This window comes from Hetaerina americana, unplaced genomic scaffold, assembly GCF_022747635.1.
Source record: "Hetaerina americana unplaced genomic scaffold, ioHetAmer1.1.p SCAF_37, whole genome shotgun sequence".
Lineage (NCBI taxonomy): Eukaryota > Metazoa > Arthropoda > Insecta > Odonata > Calopterygidae > Hetaerina > Hetaerina americana.
In genome coordinates this window covers 2,805,280-2,825,806 of record NW_027286952.1, presented here as the reverse complement: position 1 = coordinate 2,825,806, position 20,527 = coordinate 2,805,280, and the positions used below count along the sequence as shown (strand labels likewise).

At 38.9% G+C, this 20,527-nt stretch overlaps 1 protein-coding gene across 1 annotated transcript in view; it reads right to left on the bottom strand.

The window, feature by feature from the left end:
* The window catches only part of Awh (LIM/homeobox protein arrowhead), a 37,653-nt gene that overhangs the window by 2,180 nt on the left and 14,946 nt on the right, over window positions 1-20,527 (bottom strand). The window contains exons 4-5 of the mRNA XM_071589350.1: window positions 17,424-17,744; window positions 7,359-7,610 (exon numbers count right to left, since the gene is read on the bottom strand). Of these exons, the coding sequence (XP_071445451.1) occupies window positions 7,359-7,610; window positions 17,424-17,744 (573 nt within the window). The remainder of the gene's footprint in view (window positions 1-7,358; window positions 7,611-17,423; window positions 17,745-20,527) is intronic.

Here is a 20,527-nt window from a genome sequence, read left to right as displayed (position 1 = left end):
AAACTATGCATAATCAGTGAGCTGACCTTTTAGAGTATTTTATTCAAGGTCAATATTTATGCACAATCCCCACTTTTATGGTTGTGGCAATAATTAATGACATTTAAAGCACCCACATGAGATGTAAAATCATTCAAAATAATCTAAGCAATGATCTACCCTCAATTACCGAGGCTGCCATCAAAGCTATTCATTATCATCTGAAACTATGCATATACTTCTATCCAGCAAATGTCAGGGGACAAGCTATCCACAGAGAACTTGAAGATTGGATTTTTGAAGAACTTATGAAACTAGATGCAATTAATGCGGGCAGCTACCTATTGGACAAGATAACTTATAAGAGCACCAATAAATAATAATGAGTACATATTTCTACTCTAAGCCTTTATTTAACTTTTCTCGCCAAAAATACAATGTACCACGCACATATGGTAGAGGAAATACTGGATAGAGGTAACCACGTTCACTTGTAGATGCCTATTAAAACACATATTTTATTTGAAGCTTGGCTCAGAAAAATTATATGTGTCTTTCATTTTTCATTGTCCTTCAATAAAAGTTTATTAGGTGTTTAATAAGGTGCCACCTTAATCATGGGCTAAAGAAGATTTGGACTAAATGATCATCATATTATTTGCACGAAAAAACAGTGCATAATATTGAAAGCAGAGAAAATCAATCAATTACATATTTAAAATCAACAAAACAATGGGGAGATTTGTGGTAAAAACACCACAAACTAGGCAACATACCAAGTTATGCTTCAAAAGTATCTACAGCAAATTTATTTAAAATAATAATATTCCATTAACCTAACTCAGCAAAGAAATACTTGGAGTGAATCATTTTAATAATTACATACAAGCTGCATTGTAGTAGCTTGTGCTGTCAGTCACATGCAGCAAAATACAAGGGGGAAGTTGAGGCCCATGGCCACATGTGAGAGATGAAAGGTAACATTTTCGATTTCCTACCTTTGAGGGATGTCACTTCTTGGACTCAATTCACAACTGCCTTTCCTTTCATAGAAGTTATTTTATGCCAGATTGTAAGCTTGTTAGAGGAGTGCAAATAATTTAGGTTTGGTGAAGAAATTTTTAATGCACTCCACCCTTGTTATAATACTGTAGCTTGCATTAAAGATTCAGATATACCACAGATCTTACTTTATAGCACTACTACGATAAGAAATTTTGAGAAAAATGTTGTAATAAAAACATGTTCATCCAGAGGGAATCCAAGAGGTCGCCAAAAGCCCACCTCTTCTGAAACACTCCTCCCCAAAAATTGCACCCATCCATTTTTGAATTGCGTTGAGACAAACCCAAGAAAAGCAATCCAGTGATCCAGTTACAACACTACTATTGGGTGTACAACAAGCTGGCAAATAATCTCAATCAAATTGGATGATAGCATGCTTCCACTAAGATTTTATTCCCCAAAAATGAATAAACATGAGCCTGGGAATAGTCATGAGTAATTACTAATCTACTCAAAATGATTGTCAAAGTCAGTGAAGATGGGAAATAAACATAGCCAAGAAAGTTTTTTGTATGAAGCAGTTTTAAAATTAATTGTATCAGTGAGGATATTTGGCAAACATTTAAAAGAGGAACATTCAGCTTCCAAAAACTCTAAAATCAGCTATTTTCATTTTCAGGCTTCTTACATTTTGATTATCGGCAGCAAAAGTATACATTATTACCAAATTCAACCGCTTTCTAACACAAACTGACAATTTCTCGATATACTAGTACTACTTTACTAGTACACCCACATCCATTGATATCATCTTTGGCTCACCTTGGTTTTTTGGTTCCATCATCTTATTGTAATGCATATTTAAGTAGTATGTTGTATGTTGTTGGGTTTATTCAGAAGGCAGACAATAGGTGAAAGGGCTACATGCCAATAATAATATATTTTCATTCCATTGGTCAATTCATAAATGGTAATTGCCAAAGAGAGACAGGGACATGTGTGTGTGTGGATTTTCATGCATGGATGTATACTTTTTCCCCGGTAAGTTGTCGCATAATTTGATGGTCTCGACTTATTTGTTAAAGAGATAACTTTTAAAGTGCATCAGCTCATATTTTTTAATTCAGTGTTCATTATTCACAGAAAAATCTACCTACTGGTACCCAAAAACCATCAATAGAATGTGTGGAAGGAGATAATTACACACCAGGCATACAACACCAAAAATTAAGTTTTTCTTAACTTTTAGTTCCAATAGTGTTTTGTAAAATAAGGCTGTACTCCATTCAGGGGGATATGTTACTTAACTTGTAATTTACATTTCTGTCACCTATTCTTTAAACATATCTATTTCATAATTAAAGACCTCAAGATATCTTCCAGAGAATAAGAATCTTTAAGTTTAACGTAAGGCTAGATTAATGCAAATTAAAAGGAGATACATAAAAAAGCTAAAGATTAGGATTGACTGTACGTTCCAAAAATTCCCAAAACTTTAATATACAATTATACCAGTGGTATTATATGCTTTTAAGCATACATTTACCTGTATGCCTTTAACAACGGTGGGTTTAAAAGGGAAATTAATTCTAAGATGAAATGATAGATGGCCATGGAGAATTGTATGCAATTGGGTGTAATTAAGAGACCAGTAAAAAATTATTAAGTCAAGTGTTGTGGATGTGCCTGTAGTGACTTTGGATGGCATGTCATTTGAAATGTTGAGTCCAAATGAGCTCAACAAGTTGACAAGATCAACCCTCCCAGGTGAGTTTTCACTCAGTTGGTCAATATATGAATCACCAATCATCAAGGAATACCGAAAACCTTTACACATTATTAAAGGCATGGCATGAATCAAATGCCTTAAAAATAAAATAAAATTTAAAGTCTGGAAAGTTACTGCTAGGTAAATGGTAAAGACAGCAAATTGCAAATGACAAACTGTTTATCCTAAGGACAGCCATATGAATACATTATCTTTGACAGTGACACCCTGGTAAAAGATATGAAAATTAGGTCTACAAAATTTCAATAATAACACTTTATCACTTCACTTGGGCATGACAGACATGAGAAATTAAATTCAGTCCATGAAGCTTAAAAGCTTAGATTTTACTTTCTTTTAGCCAATGTTCAGTTGGAAAAAGCATGTCCCACTTGAGTTTTTTTACAACAAGTTTTAGCTCACAAGTCTTATTTGAATTGACTGGATATTGAGGTACATATATTAAATTCAGTCCATGTAGTTATGTTTGCTTTTCCTTTTGTGATGACACCAGCAGTAGGCCTTGGGCCATTGGTGTTTCCTCCATCATCTGGAAGCCATGGGCATAAGGCCAAGGTCAGGGGTATCAAGGAAAATGGTGCTGACTAGAGATGGCAAGCAGGCACCCTGTTCAATGGGATGAGAGGATATGGATGGGGATGGCTCAATGGGCAGTTTGCTAATAGGAGGACTGAGCAAGGGCACCATCACTCGTGGAATGAGATTTCACCAAGTTCATGCATTGGGTGGAGGGGAGACCAAAATCTACTATTGCTGGGAGCTGCTTTTGCACAGAGGACTTGTTTGGTGGACCATCCATCCAATCTTCTTGCTTGTACACTGGACAGCCAAGTTCCACGTTGTCAAGGTCAATTTCAAGCTAGCAATGCATTTACTTTAACATTAAAGGAGGTGGTTATGTCCTACATTGTATAGTCATATGCAGATAAGATTGTTGCGTGAATTTTGCTTATAAAATATTTGAGAATGTCACTGCACTCAACTATTGGTGGACTCATACGATGAACATGGTATCAGACTCTGTCAAGTTATCTTCAGAGGTATTCGATTCTAAGACTCTTGCTAAACACAAAATTGTTTCACTTGCGGTGGGGTCATACTACAGTCAAGTTCTTTGTTTTTTGAGGGGAATACTCTTAATGGGAATAGCACCAGCCAAATGTAGAGTGGTAGTTGCTGTGTGCGTATTTTCTGGCAAAGTTAAGTCAGAACAAGGTCTGCATAAAGTTCATTACAAGGTGGAAATGCTTGGATGGCAGGAATGGACACTCGATTCAGACTAATTCGTGGCCAGGAAAAAATCCTGAGGTCTGGTCAAGAAACAGCATTTTGATAGCCCATGAGTGTTTTGTTGGGGCTACATTCTAAGATAAATCACTAGACTAGGCTTCTTTCACATAATAAATGTCATAGTAATAGCTGGAGATTCTAATAACTAGATTAACGGAATGATCCATTCCTAGTGTTAATTTTCCCAAATAGAGCATACAATTTTATCAGAAAGATCAACACCAAGTGAAGATGAAAGGGTGTCACTGATGGTAGCTTCAGCATGGTAGATGTTGCTTGGTTCACTGGCCTGCTTACACTCAGTAATATGACACATAGCTGGGGTGCTGATTCCTTTTGTCCATTTCATCAAACAACAATTCCTTGTGCTCCATGCTATCCAAAGGAGATGCTGCCACTCTCAAAGCAATTCGGGGTCGGGGTCACATGATTATCGAGTAGTAGTAGTTTTTAGGGCTGGCGACCGACAGCTGAGGTCATTTTTGCCATTAGGGATGGATGGGAAAGGTGGAAGGGAAGGGTGGAGAGAAATCCGGAATGGGCATTGGCCTACTCTTAACGAAAGGCACGAAGGGATCTGGAGTTTAAAATCCCATCCGACGGACGTTGTACTCACTCGAAGTTCTCTCCACGAAGCACCACCCCAAGCAGGGATTGGGATACTATTGAAAAAGATCTTTCATCTCCAGGATTCAAATCCAGGCCCTCTTGGAGGGAAGTCAGTGCATTTGCCACTGCACCATTCTGATCCCCACGTAATTACCAAATGAGAGTTTAGTTCTCAGCAATATTTGTATTCAAATAAAAAACCTCAGATATTTTACAATAATAGGAGAACTTGCAGGGTTACCTTTGCAACACAACTCACAGCCACAAATTAACCATTTGCTTGCATCCACTTATGAATATACACAAATTCACTATGCAAGAGACTACAAACTGGCAGATTGATCAGTACCTGCTTCATTTCACTTCTTTACGTTAAGTGGTATGCCATTGCAAATGCGATACATTAAGTGGTATCCATTGCAAAATGGTATTGCAAGAATATAGCATTTACTATACCCATTTTCTGAACTTTTGAATCTTTCCCATGGCACGTAGGTGCATGGAAATGGCTGGTTGAGTAACACCCAATAGGTCAACAAGCATTTTTTGCAATTATGTTTCATCTTGTTCCAAAATAGCCTGCAATTGATGATCCTCAACCTTTCTAGGCTGATTTTCTCACTCCTTATTGCTTAGGTCAAAATGGCCGTCTTTAAACTGACGAAGCTAATCTCTGCATGTTGTTTCTGATAAAACACTGTCGCCATGGGCCTTAACAAGCATTCGATGCGCTTCGGCAGCCGATTTCTTCAAATTAAAGCATAAAAGCAGGGCTTCCCGCAGATGCTTTTTTTTGCATAAATTCTTTTGAAAAACACTTCTTTTTCACTAATGAATAAGATATTCCAATGGCTGAACTGATTGTTAGGCCATTTAAATGTTCTCTTACACTATATTAAAAATGAAATTTCTGTATTTATCAAAGGAAAATATGAGATGCACATGGAAAGCACGATGATGCAAAATCTTTGAAGTGTTTCTTTACCAGACAAGAAATGGATTATGCCTGGAAATGTGACTATTTTATTTTTTCAATTAAATTCTGTCAAATGGAATAATTGCATGTCTATCGCATTACAATTTTGGCCACCCATTTTTTTAATGTGCCTGAAATTGATGTATGTATGTATAAATTATAAAACTTTAAGTGGCTTATCACTTTAAATTAAATTTCAATTGCTTTCAGAGGATAAAGACATTTATCAAATCATGTAGCATAAGTCACGACATTTTAGTGCAAAAGTAGTGTCATCAGCATATAAAACAGATTTAGGTTTCATATTACACAGCAAATCATTAATCATGATGATGAAAAGTACTGGGCCAAGCACATAGCCCTGTGGTATACCACATTTTACTTTAAGAGCTGCAGATCGACCGCAATCAAGTTAAACCAATTGGTGGCATTCATCCAAATATGACTTCATTAGTTTCAGTGCAACAACCTTAACACCATAATATTCTAGCTTTGATTGTAATATTGAATGATTAACACAGTCAAAAGCCTTACTAAGATCACATAGTGTCACAGAGACTGATTCCTTCTCTTCAAATGCATTAATGACATAATTCTGCTCTGCTCTGCAACTATGCTCTCTACTGCCAAAATTGTAAATTTCCCTGATCGAAAGCCATACTAAGATTTGGAAAAGAGATAGTTTGACTCAAAAAATTACATATTTGATCTTTTATTATAGCTTCAAAAATTTTACCAATAACAGGGACTATGGAAATGGAAATTATGCATGAACACTCAAGCTATAATGACATTTTATGGCAGAGAGCAGCTATATATCAGCATTGTTTCTTCAGTTCCCATCCATCTTTGCATGCAACTTAGCATATGGATGATTGGATGAGGATGAAATGTATATTCTAGTTTTCACATTGAGTCTTAAGTAGGCAGTAATTTATAAGCTTTTTGACTGGAGTTTAGTGAACTCAAATTAAATTTATTCATTGGAAGGGCTTAAAGTACTTATTCTGCATGACTGGACAAGGTACATACTAGGGCAAGAGTCAGATTTCCTAAAAAAATATGTTTTCATAGTATTTAAGTTGAACCCCTATATTCAATATCCATTTAAGATATAGCCTGCAGACAAATTTTAAAACCACTAACATTCTAAACAGATTGTAGTTCTATGTCCATGTTTTCCCTACTTCCTTTTTCACTTTTACAATAAAACAAAACAGGGTCGACGGGCATTCAGTCAAACAGAGCAGCTGTGGAAACAAAAGAAACCACAAGCAGAGGGAAATGATTCTACGCAAGAAATATCATGTGGTATTAATTTATGCCATTGCTTTCATTCTCTAAAAATAAGAAAACTGAAATATAAAGGAAAAAATTAGTTAATTTCCAAACCTCATTGGAGAAATCTTTAAAGATAGACAGTAGCTATTGAACGCTTGGGGGTCCTAATTACAGCTCCACATAGAGCTTCAAGGAATAATGGAAGGTGCTTTGTGTCAATTATAGAATTTGGTTGGGAGTGCAGAAGACAAGTAAACTCTCATAGTTATCACTACCTCTCTCCTTGGGGGATATCATGAGGAGTTACAGGTTTACTAGGTTAGGAGTGTCACCCCTAAATAGCGCCAGATCTTTGAGTGATAAAATAACCCTGAACCCTGAAATTAAGCATCATAAGATGAGCATGCAGACATTAGAAGATATACCAACCATGCGTGTGTGATGGGAACAAGGCATTGGTCGTGGGAGTGACAGGAGAGGGGGCTGAGGCGGACACGACGGCCACTTTGTTGTTGTTGTTGCTGCCGGCTCCTCCTGCGAGTGGGACCGCTGACACGCTGACGGGTTGCTGACTGAGAGAGGGTGGTGACTGGAAGGAGTAGGTGAGGTGGAGGTTGATGTGCCTCCCGAACGGGGAGGAGTCCGTGTCGCCTCTTGGGATGGGTGCTGATGCGTGGTGAACTGCCAAAGGAACACCCCAGAGTGTGACATCAGTGGTTGGAACAATCGATACTACACACTCAGGCCAGTTGGGACATGGTTATTCTTGGATTTTTAGAGTTGGGGCATCAAGGGAGAAGGACAGGAAAAAGGGACACTTGGTAACTAAAGTACAGATACTGGAAAAATAAAAATTAAATCATGTATGCATCAATAATTTGAGGCATATTCAATTGCCCTGAATATAAGTGCTATTTTTATAAAATTGACCCAAAAATATTTCCAAGGTCTGCATTAGAGCACAATTTTTTTCTGAAAATAAATGTATTTCCCATATATATATATATATGGGTCGCGATAGTCCAGTGGGTAGAGCGTTGGACTGCTGACCAGTGGGTCCTGGGTTCGATTCCCTGGCAAGGCACTCTGGGCACCTGCAGCTCCACCCAAGCTAAAGTGACTTTTCGGGTACCAGGTCTTCTTGGGAAACCATAACCGGCACAGGAAAAGGAACTGGCCCCCCTACCCTGATGTGTGAATTTTCACACGCCGTATAGGGCTTAGTACTGGGTGATCTCTACCATCACCTACTAAACCGACCTTCGGGTTGATTACAGTGTTTATGGTTTATATATATATATATATATATATATATATATATATATATATATATATATATATATATATATGCTTTCGTAGACGTAACACGGAAGTGCCGAATAGTACAATACACACTCGAACACTCAAACAAGAACACTCACACGTATTTTCTTGATATTTCGACGGAAACAATTCGTCTTCATCTGAAGATATAGATGTAATGACTGCTGGAATTGTTGAGGTGAGGGGTGCGAGAGAAAGGGAAGGGGGCCAGGGGAAGGGGAGAATGGGAGGCAAAGGAGGGGTGAAAGGAATGGTTGGGGAGAGGAAAGGGAGAGGGAAGGGGTGGAATTGACACAAAATCGGAAAATAGAACAACATGCTCACCGCAACTATTGCAACATACGAGACTCATGCTTCACCTTCAAAGTATTGATAAAGACCTCGCAAGTCAAAACAAAGGCCACGTACACCAAAACTCATTCGGAAAAACACAGTGTCCACCCCCCGATATGCTTTGCTTCCACAAAGTAACAATTTTAGGCCACTCCCATCAGTGAACGACATTGAGGCCCGTATGCTGATAGGCCATACAGATGTAAATGAATGCCATTTCAAGAGTTTTTAATTCTATAGGGTTATTGGATGTGGGAAGGGACGCTAGGACGGAAACATTGTAACACTGGTTGAAAGGGGTATTATGATGGGAAGCATGTTTAGGGATGGGGAGACCCGTGGACGGGGAGGAGGGATTGCACGAGGCACGGTGGTTATTAATCCTAATGTTAAGTGGTGTGGAACATTGGCCTATGTAAAAGGACGGGCAGAGTTTACAGGTAAGAAGATAAACAACATTCTTGGAAGTGCAAGAGGAATAGGGGAAGGGCAGGAGAGAGTTAAATGGTGGGATGGAGTGGGGTGGAGTGGTGAAAATAGGGCAGGTTTTGCATCTTGCTCGATGACATGGAGTGGGTATGGCTCTGGGGGTGTGACGGGATTTTGAGAGTGGCCTGGTGGATTTGAGGATATCTGCTAGGTTGGCGGGACGTTTGAAGGTGACAGAGGGGCAATTGGGAAGAAGGTTGGAGGAAGTGTTGTGATTTTTGAGGATGGGGAATAGGTCTTTGAAAATGAATTTGAGAGACTGAATGCCTGGGAAGTAGGTAGTACAGATTGAGAGAGGCTGAGAGTCTGTGGTTGAGGCAGGCTTGGGGGTGTAGGAATGTTTAAGTATTTTTTTATGGAGGAGAGAATCAGGGTATCCTCGTTGGAGGAGGGAGTGGTGAAGGTTGTTAAGGTATTTGTTAAGGGATTCGGGATGGTTGCAAATGCGGTGACCGCGGATAGAGAGAGAGTAAGGGAGGCATGAGTCTCGTATGTTGCAATAGTTGCGGTGAGCATGTTGTTCTATTTTCCGATTTTGTGTCAATTCCACCCCTTCCCTCTCCCTTTCCTCTCCCCAACCATATAACCATATAAACCATAAACACTGTAATCAACCCGAAGGTCGGTTTAGTAGGTGATGGAAGAGATCACCCAGTACTAAGCCCTATACGGCGTGTGAAAATTCACACATCAGGGTAGGGGGGCCAGTTCCTTTTCCTGTGCCGGTTATGGTTTCCCAAGAAGACCTGGTACCCGAAAAGTCACTTTAGCTTGGGTGGAGCTGCAGGTGCCCAGAGTGCCTTGCCCAGGAATTGACCCTGGGTACCTCTGGTCAGCAGTCCAATGCTCTACCACCTGGAATACCGCGACCTATATATGTATACGTGTTTATATATACGAGGGTCATCCGGAAAGTAGTACCCGTTCGTGCCGCATGAAGTGCTGACGACGCGAGTAGCCGCTGGACGAGGTCAGATAGCTTCAGTGGCTTGTCTGCCTTCTCTGAGCCAAGTTGCGTGACGCTAGCATTGCCTGTGTTGTTTCTGTGATTGTTTACAATGTTTAAAAAAATTGAGAACGCCGCCAGTTGTGAAGTGAGGGCAGTGATTAAATTCCTCAATGCAAGAAACGTTCGCCCATGTGATATTCATCGCCAATTAAAGGAGGTGTATGGAGACAATGTAATGGACGAGTCGTCTGTTCGGCGGTGGTGTCGCAACTTCAACATGGGGAGGGGGAACACACACGACGATGAGCGTTCGGGGAGACCGTCTGTCATTACAGACCAACTGGTGAGCTCAGTTGACGAATTCGTGAGGAACGATCGGCGCGTCACAATTGATGACATCTGTGAGCATTTTCCCAATGTTTCTCGAACAATTGTTCATGAAATTGTTAAACACCATCTGCATTATGCAAAAATTTGTGCAAGATGGGTCCCTCGCGTATCTCAATGAGCTGGCGGCGAAGGACTATGCAGCAGGAATACAGAAACTTGTCACACGTTATGACAAATGCCTTAATTTGCTTGGAGATTATGTTGAGAAGTAGTTTAAAGTATCCTCTTTCAAATAAAATTTTTTATGTTTGTTAATATTTACTTTTGTGTCTTTATTTCACGAACGGGTACTACTTTCCGGATGACCCTCGTGTGTGTGTGTGTGTGTGTATATATATATATATATATATATATATATATATATATATATATATATATATATATATATATATATATATATATATATAGTATATATATGTATATATATATATATATTTATTTATAAGCAATGCAGACTGTTTTCAGTGATCATCTCGCTGATAGACCTGCAGTCACTCAGCCACTACTTCCATGCCCAATGACTTGTGGCTGACTTCATTTTAAAGGTTTAAAGGTCTTTACACAAACTCAGTAACAGCAATCTTGAGATGAAGGTGAACATTTTTATATTATTAGATTTTACTCCGGGAAATATTTCTTAATTGTGCATGGCTGATCCAAAAATTCCCATTCTGCCCCAACCTACTGAGAGTGGTAGAGAGCCTCGGGTTGCCATGAAGGAAGGAACTGTGGGTGAGAGCACCTGCGCAGGATGCATTGACATATGCAAAGGCCTTGTGAGGGCCAGCGCTAACGGTCCCTTGACAACTTATCTGCTCATGATGTTTGGATGCGAGGGCCAATTTCTATTTATCCTGAGAATTATTCTTAAAAGAAAGCATATCCTGCAGTCATTGGTTTATTTAATAAATTGTTGCACTTTGGGAGGAAGTTACTCATTACTGGAAAAGGCAGATTTTATGGCAACTTATAAAAAGTATTTAAATATCCTTCTACACACAAATAAGGCAGTACCCACAGCTGACTAAGAGGGCATACTTACAGAGAGCTCTGCATAGCCTTATTGAAAAGTAATAAAAATAAAGTTTCCTCTGAAATCTCAGTAGATGCAGCAGGTGTAAGCATTCCACAAAATTTCAGTGTCAATTCCTAGGAGTTGTCCTGCATAGAAACATGTCATGGGAGGAAGGTATTTTGAAATTATGTAGACAGATAAGTTCCCTATGCTTCCTCATAAGAAATATTAGATATTCTGTAAATTTAGAGATCCTTCTCTCCATTAATAATGGTTAATTATAGTATTGTATTCTTGTATCCTCTTCTGAGGTTCCTCTCCCCATGTGGGGATATATATATATACATATATATTAATATATATATATATATACATATATATATATATATATATATATATATATATACATACATATATATATATATATATATATATATATATATATATATATATATATATATACATACATATATATATATATATATATATATATATATATATATATATAATCTTGCATGCAAAGGGTAATATTTCTCAGTACAGGTCCAATAACGATTTCTGTAGTCACTATACAAGGACCTGCAATGACCTACACCAGCCATTTGTCAGAACACACAACACTGGGCCTAAAGGAATCATGGACAGTAGTATTTATCAGGGACGGTAATTTTTTTATAAAATCAGAGCAGTGTAGATGTATATATGCAAGGGAGAGGAAAGATTGTAAGATGATCACATAATGGGCTAACTAGATACCAAATGGATACCCAAGTATGGCTTTAATTCATTTTTTTTGCAATGAGAATACTCTAGATAGCCCTTGAATTATCCCCAGAAGACTATACCACATTCTATGACAGATGTGAGTAATCCAGCATAGAAATACACTTTTAAGGTGTAAATGGAGGTTATTTGAACTCACTCTTGTGATTACCATGCAATTACCTGCCCTGAGTTTGTTGGAAAGATGATTGACTGATGTAAGTGGTTCAATCAAGATCCTCACATAAGTTAAGGTCCAGGAATTAGACAGCCCAAGAACATTAGATGGTGTAGTTGAATTTGCATCTGATGTCTGACGAGGAACAGAAGGATATGCAGAAAACACTGTGTGAGTGCAGAAGAGAATAAACATGCATGCAAGGATAGAGTAGCATGGAAGAAGTTAGGGAAAGAAAATAAGTTTCTATAAATCAACAGAGAGTGAAACATTTTTGGCTTAGCCTCTTGTGAAAGTAAATGATTCAAAATTCTCTGTTATCTGGTTTTCTCACTAGTTAAACTGCTCAAGTAAATTCAGAAAAAGTTCTCTGACAACATGTGCATATTTTAAAATCACATGAAAACTTTAGAACACCACATCTCAGATAAATAAGAATTCTGTTGTCCCTGCTGTTTCCCTTTTCATAATGTTTTGGTTGTATTCAAAGTGTTGGCATGCTCAGTGGGAGGAGTGAATTGAGTGAAGGCAAGAACAAATATGCTCTGAGTCTTAAGGAAGGAGCAAAAGTGGTTCTGGTGAGCAAGAATGGAAATTCATGGACAGAATTGGCTGAAATTTTTCACAAAGGAAGGATATTAAATAAAAAACCTCATAACGGAAGCTGAAATTTCAAAGCATTGAGAGTAAAATAGAATTCACAGAATTAAAAGTAAGAGAAAGGTGAATGCTAAAAAGGTGGATCAAGCTACTTACAAGTTTATTGAGCATGTGTAGAATGAGATTCCTGATCAATGACTGATGATGAACTGTGTGGTCATCTCAAATAGAGATGGACATGGGTGTGGAGTATTTTTATCTCCGGTTGAATGGTTAGAATGTAGTAGAACATTCTTCCTCAGCATTACATTTCATGTGATGTGTACTGCAGGATGTGATGAAAGCAAATTAGATCCCTCAAAGACCAAGAGTGGAGGAAAAGAGATAGTTTACTGTTTCAAAAATGTAGATTTAAATCTGCGATGTCTGATGTGGAATAAAAATAGAAGGATATTGTAAGTTATAATGAAAACTAAATGAGGGGAAATCTTTTGACTTTATCAGAAAATCTGAAAAACTAACTCCATGGTTACAGCATATGTAATCCTATACAATCTCCCTTCCTTGATGCATAACGTTCTGATTACCAGATTTTCCTTTTCTTTGATGGAATTCTACTGCTCTATAATTAAAAATACTGTGAAAGGCTGCAAACCCGCTTTGCCCTCTCATACCCTCCTGATAATATCTTACCTACTCATAACTTGTGCCCATTTCATATTGACTGGTTTTACTTTATTCCTTTCATATTTATTTCTTTGAGAAAGGGCACTAGACAAGTTGTTACTCCTGGCCTCAAACAGTGACTTTATTCCTTCCAGAAAAGGTCAACATATTGAACAATACACATTCTGGATAATCTGCCACTTCATAAAGGTACTTGAAGTTTTGTTGCTCTAATGGGAGCAATACCTGGAAATGAAAACTAATTAAAAATGACCACTCTTTTCATGAAGGCTCAGGTTCCCACAACTGCTGATCCATCATTAAAAAATTTCAAAACATGTAATAATATTGACCAACTTAGAGCTACTTTAATGGAGACCAGGCCAAGCTACTTTTAGTCACAGATATCCAAAATATGCACAAAGTAAAAGATAAGAGAAGCTATGACAGTGTCCATTTTAAGATGTTAAAAATACATTGAAAATTAATTACATGGCATTACAACTAATCCCTTCCCATGGATTACAGCCTTGATGGGGTGGAATGTCTTGTATATTCTGGTGACCCCTAGCTCACCCATGGGCTATGGCTAAACGTCAAAGAGACCTCAATCAAACATCTGCAGAAGCACTGGATGCACCTTGGGGGATGGTTCCAGCTATGAAAATTGCGGTACAATGCAATAAAATCCCACCTAATGTTCTTATCTGGTGGCACAGGGAAGAAGTCCAGAAGAGCCAGTGGTCTGTCAATGGATTTTCCCTACCAAATCAGTAAAATTTTTAGGGGAGGCTATCGATAGGCTATGGAATTTCAGGCGACGTGGATGGGGCAGACAGACATCTGAGCCGGGTGCAACCTATCTCATCATGAGAAATAATGACCATTCGGGTGGTGTCAAGTCAAAGTGTCAGAATGGAGTATGCTGGACTGAAATGTTTCTGAGTGTCACCTGCATTAAAAAAGGTGTCACTGGAACACAGAATCCTGAGACAGCTGCACATTATTCGTCCTTCAGTTACCTAGAACACTGTGAAAATTGAAGAAAAATGTGGCACATCAGGTAGCTGACTATATCTCTGATCTAATGGAAGCCATCCCACAATTATTAGGATATCACAAATAAAAACTGCCAAAGGAGATGTTTATGATGCTAGCATGAATCATCAGCAAGTATCTTCCGTCTGGTGTTGAGTCTTAATGATAGGTATAATAGGGTACGCACCTCCTTTCATTGGATGGAAGGCTACACTCAAAGCACCCTTCTGAAGCACTCAAATATGGATTGGGAGAGCAATTACATCTTTGCCATTAGTGGGGTTTGAAACTGGACCAATTAGTATTCTTCTCTCTCAAGTGAAACTGTAACACAACAAGGTTAAACTCAATATCCTCCATCACACTTGGTCCTGAGCATCTTCTTTCATTTGTCTGTGACTTCTAACTTTCTCTTATCATCATTATCTCTGGTCCTCTATTCTCCTCATCATTATCACACTCATCTTCCAGCAACAGCCTTGAAGTATCAGCATGTGAATCAATATAGTTCCTTTATTCAGGTCATCCATTCTTTCCTGCTCTCTTCCAATCACAACTTCATCTTTGCACCTTCATTTTATATTCACTGTTTGCTTATCTTCTTTGGTTCTCTCATTCTCAGATTCCTGACTATTCTGTACATTTCTTCCGATTTTTCCTCACTTCTCCAGTTCTTCTACCTCATTACTCTGTCTCTGAGTACATCTCTCTCTTCCCATTTCTAGACTCATCAATCAACCTCCTTGATTCATTGCTATGTTTTCTGCACTGTTTCATTCCATTTTCAAAAAAGTAATTTTTTCCATTTTCTATGGTCCTCCATTGTATCTAACATAATCTTTTTTTTTACATTATGTCTTATTCCTTTCATTTTTACATCTCCAGCTTCTTCCTCTAAAGCCTTCAGCATTGTGTTTCAAATGTCATTCAATTCCTCTAATACTATTCTACTAAGTATATTTGTAGCCTGCTTTCAATTGTCAAGTTTCTCTTGACATTTTTTTAGCATTATCTTTCCAAGAACTTTCATTATTTGACTTTTCAAAATCCCATTTCTTTATCTGCTGTTCTTTTTTGACATGCTTCAGCCTTTTTTGTGCATCAACCTATGAGTACATTACGAGATGTGTCAATGCCCACATCTGGAAAGGTTTTAGTCATCTTGGCACTATTTTTGAACCTTTTTTTCACTATAATAAAATCTATTACATACTCACAGAAGCCTTCCACCTTTCTAAGTGTTTGCTGAACCATTTATTAGTTATCTAAAGGTCCAAATGTTTTCAAAAGTCTATCATTTTTCCTCTTCTTTCATTTCTCTTTCTAAGTCCATATTTTCCAACTGTATATCTCTCTATTTCCTTCCCCGTCATTCTTATACTATTCCAATCTTCCATCATTGCTGTTCTCAAATGTCCTTTCCCATTTTCTACATTGACTGCCTCTATCTGCTAAGACATCTGATATCAACATCCATTGCTGATGTAGGCATGTAAACCTCAAAAATCAACAAGTCCACTGGGTCACTCAACTGTCTATTTTCTAAAACTTTGTTACTTACCGGAAGAAGCTTCACTATCTTTCTCCTCTTATGTTTTCCATACATTCTTCTTACAACATGGTCTTTACTTTGTCCCCCTTACTATTGATCTTATGGTGTGCTTAGACATGGCTTAATTGCATGCACAAAAGTACTCTATTGTGTGGTCAATTATTATATTTTTTACAATTCACTTGTTTATTTGGCTCATGTTACTTAGAATTTTATTTTATCAAACATATCACAAGCTCTTCCAATTGCCGAAGATAAGCCAATATTACTTCCAAGAAACCGCAGTAGATGCCGCAACAGTAACTTTAAACGGAGTCATCCGCTAACGTGCATTTCAATGCAACAATTTCAGAGTTTTAAAAATCATTCGCCTTAACCAGCATTCGAACCTGGGTCCCTTGATTTTCGATCGAGTCCTTTAGCCAGCTAAGCTATCGAAGCGTCCTATTAAATAATGACATTAACTGGCTAAACCACTCGGTCGGACGTCGAAGGATCCGGGTTCCTATGCTGGTTAAGGCGAATGATTTTAAAAACTCTGAAACTCTGAAGGCGAATGATTTTTACATCCAATTCATTTTATATTTACATTTTACATTCTGAAATTGTTGCATTGGAACCAATATTACTTATTAGCATCAGAAAGCTGAAAGCTTTCCCTTGTTAAGGGGCCTGGAAAATATTCGTTGTCAGCATAAAATATCAAACCCTGTTTCAAATGGTTTTAAAAAGTTTAATAAATTTAAATAAAAAAGTATTTTTCTCTCTATGTTCAAAAAATGTGTTGCTAAGTTTATTGCACCGGTTTATGGTAATAAGTAAACAAATATACATACGTATTTGGAACTAAGGAAGATACCAAAATGAATGCAACATATAGAAAGGTATTCTCTTTAAAACTCCTCCGTTCATTTTAATTTTCTTTTCAGAACGCCTAAAAAAAAGCTTGTATTCACAATTATCTAAGAAGCGCGAAAGTTATTCCCTGAGCAATATTTTCATTGAGAAAGGAATGGGTTGACCAAGGCGAGTGGAGGAGGAGAGTGTGGTGTTGCAGCAAATCCAAAATTGTATTTTAGCGACAGCAGAATGACGATGGAAGTTGGACGCAACATTTCCACTGCAAGAGAAGTTGTCGCGAATTCAGAGTCTAGAAGTATGGGGTATGTACCGCATGGACTGTATCACGTGTTACTCACTCTGGCTCTTCAGTTTCCCCGTGTGCAGGTGCTTCTTCTGCCGTGCCCTCGAGTTCTGGAACCACACCTGAGTGACCCGCTTGCTAAGGCCCGTGATCTGTGCGATCCTCTCCAAGTCCTGGCCGTCTGGGTTCGAGTCCAGCTGGAAGTTGGCCTGAAGAACCTGCAGCTGCTCCTCCGTGAACGTGGTCCTCACCCTCTTCGCCTTGTTCTTCTGGTAACTCTCAGATTCTCCGCCCTCTGGCATTGCCGCAGATGACACGAAATTCAGGAGGGTGGGGAAGAGAGAAGGACAGTGGTTCAAGATGGGAGTACATACCACTGCATGGAAAGAGAATGTTACTCTCGATGACGATTAAAAGAAAATCTGTTTTCCTTTACGCTAGAAGGAGGCCAGTAAACCTCATTCGTGAGTTCACCAAAAGTCTCTCGGAATAGATCAAAAGCTCGAAGCAATGAAAGCAACAAGGCCTGTATATCTTTTGGAGCACCAAGTATAACGTAATCTTAAAGTACCATCGCACAAAAGGTGTGCAAATACACATGGTAATCGAAGTGTGTAATTGAATACAATTGGTACACTATGCTGAAGATAACTTCAAAGGCACAAATCTGTGCCTGCAACAGAGCCGATTTTGCCGGTGATCCTTACGGTTGAATCACCTGATGATTTCAACGACTGACTAGTCGCATAATATGGGAGGGGTTTTGCCCGACATCTAATTATTTCTTTGCATCTATTACATTATTATCAAAACAATAAATGATCTGATGAACTGAAATGATCCCTTGAAAAACTTCAAAGAAATCACAAAAATTGGAATGGAACAGAGGGTTTGATAGAAGGGTAGGTTTGACAGACGTGGCATCCCAAACCAATATTTCGTTTGGTGCCCTAGCAATATCATCGGGTATCAGAGTACGCCTCCTTTATATGGCGCCAGTACTTGTCAACCATGGGCATCTGAACCTCGTCCCAACGATATCCTTGTTTTCTTTATCTCGGAACGTCCATAGTTTCACTTCCCTGCTCGCCTGCGGATTAGAAGAGTTCCATCTCGCGTGCTACAAATGTAACTGACGCAAAAAAACAGCGAACTTCTGATGCAATCACGGTAGGAACGGTAGCGTAGAGAAAGAGGTATATAAGAACAAGTTGAGTTGATAGGGAGCACTCCATTTATTTCACCGGTTCGTTTTCCCTAACAGAAGACCAAAAGGTTGAACTCCGGTGGGATGACTCACGCACGAGTCGATTCCAACTGGCGCCACAGTCTGCCGAGGCGGTGAGCGATGCGCATTCCGGCTTCCTTCTTGCAGGGGCGTCCAAGCACACACACGGAGTGGAACTCCATCCCATGGTGCGTGGGATCAGTTCCTTTGACGGCGATCCCTTTTGGTTCTTCGGCACTCTCTGCCCACATTCGGCGCCCGGCTCTTCCTTTGCGAAGGTCGTCAAGAGAAGAGTGTGGGTGACATCTTCATTTTCGACTTCCGGCGAGAGCCCGCTTTGCCCATTTTCGCCGCCGAAAGCCACGTGCTTTCGCGTATGGCTTCACGGAGGGCCTATTTCCTTGGTGCACCCCACAGCACGACTCGTCGTCAACCCTTGGTTCAGTCCGGATGGCGTCCGTTGGCAAATTTCGCGATCGGCCCCAACCTTGGCCCGAATGGATATTTTTACATTAAGAGGAATCATATCAATGATGTGTACACGTCATCATATGTTTTAGAGTAGTCGAATTCCTTGAATAAAGCTGTTGTGGAAAAAGAGTAGTCCTTTACCTCGAATGAATTACGATTTACCGTAAAAATTACTCTTGAAGTTTGGTGATAGCGGCAATACAAGGTGTATATAAAAAGTATCGGGAACAATTTGTTCCTGAAGTGACCGTACGTCGCAGCGCGCTCGCACCGCACAGGCTCGGTGGTGGGGGATTTGAAGTTCAATACGTGCCAATTGCCAATCGCCGGCGTGCGTTCGTTCGGGCTATATTGTGTTTCCTGTCGAGTGACTCGGTTCAAACGCAAAGTGAAACAAACGATTGAGCAGCGATACTACATCAAATTTTGTGTGTGGACTGGGGAAATCGGGTTCGGAGACGTTGATCATGATTCGCCAACTGTTCAAGGGTGAAAGAATGTCACAAACTGAAGTTTTTGAGTGGCACAAGCTCTTAAAAGATGGCCGAGAGAGTAGTGTGGAAGACTAGTCCCGCTCTGGATGGCCGTCGACGTCAAGAACCGACGATCACGTGAAACGTGTGCGTGAAGTGCTGAATTCAGACCGTCAGTTGTTAAGTCTACGCACGATCACAGATCGTATTGGAATCAATAAGATGACAGTGCACACCAATATTTCGGGAAATTTGGTGATGGGAAGATCAGCGCTAAACTCATCCTTCCGAAGGTCTTTGGACGGCCGAGGAAAAGCCACTGACAAAATTGTGACCACACGTAGAGCATGTACTTGGAAGAATTTTGAGGCATTGTAGCAATATATCTATTTTTTCCGAAAGCTTTTCTTATAATTTTTATTCAAACCTTGTTTATACTCATTGGCAAACCTCTATAACGATACATATAGTTGGTTAGCGTTGTCATATTTTGTATTTTTTATTATAACCATGATGAAATGTTATTCATTTTTCTAGTCAATGAAATCATACAAGAACATTGAAATGGTATGTTGTTATAATTCGCGCTCGAGTAACTTTCCTGAAAGAGCAATCAAGTACATTTTATAAATGATAATTCAATTGATATAAAAATAGAGTAATTACGTAGAAAATAGTATTTTTAGCAAAAAGAAAGCATTTTATCATAAATACATTTTTAACATACGATCGCCACCAGTTAAAAAAACAAAAGAATCGTGATAAGCATGATATGCACGTGTGGACCGGCGATAATAGCTCTTGTGCTTTTACAATTGGCGTTAAAATATATTTACGCTAAAAATGAAAAGTGAAGTTTGGAAATACCGTCAAATTATATGACAGTAATGAGAAATATATGTGCCAGTATTGTAGTGTGACCATTTCTCGGGGTGTAAAATGTCATTCCTCTGCTGACATGAAAAAGCATATGAACAAGCACCACGG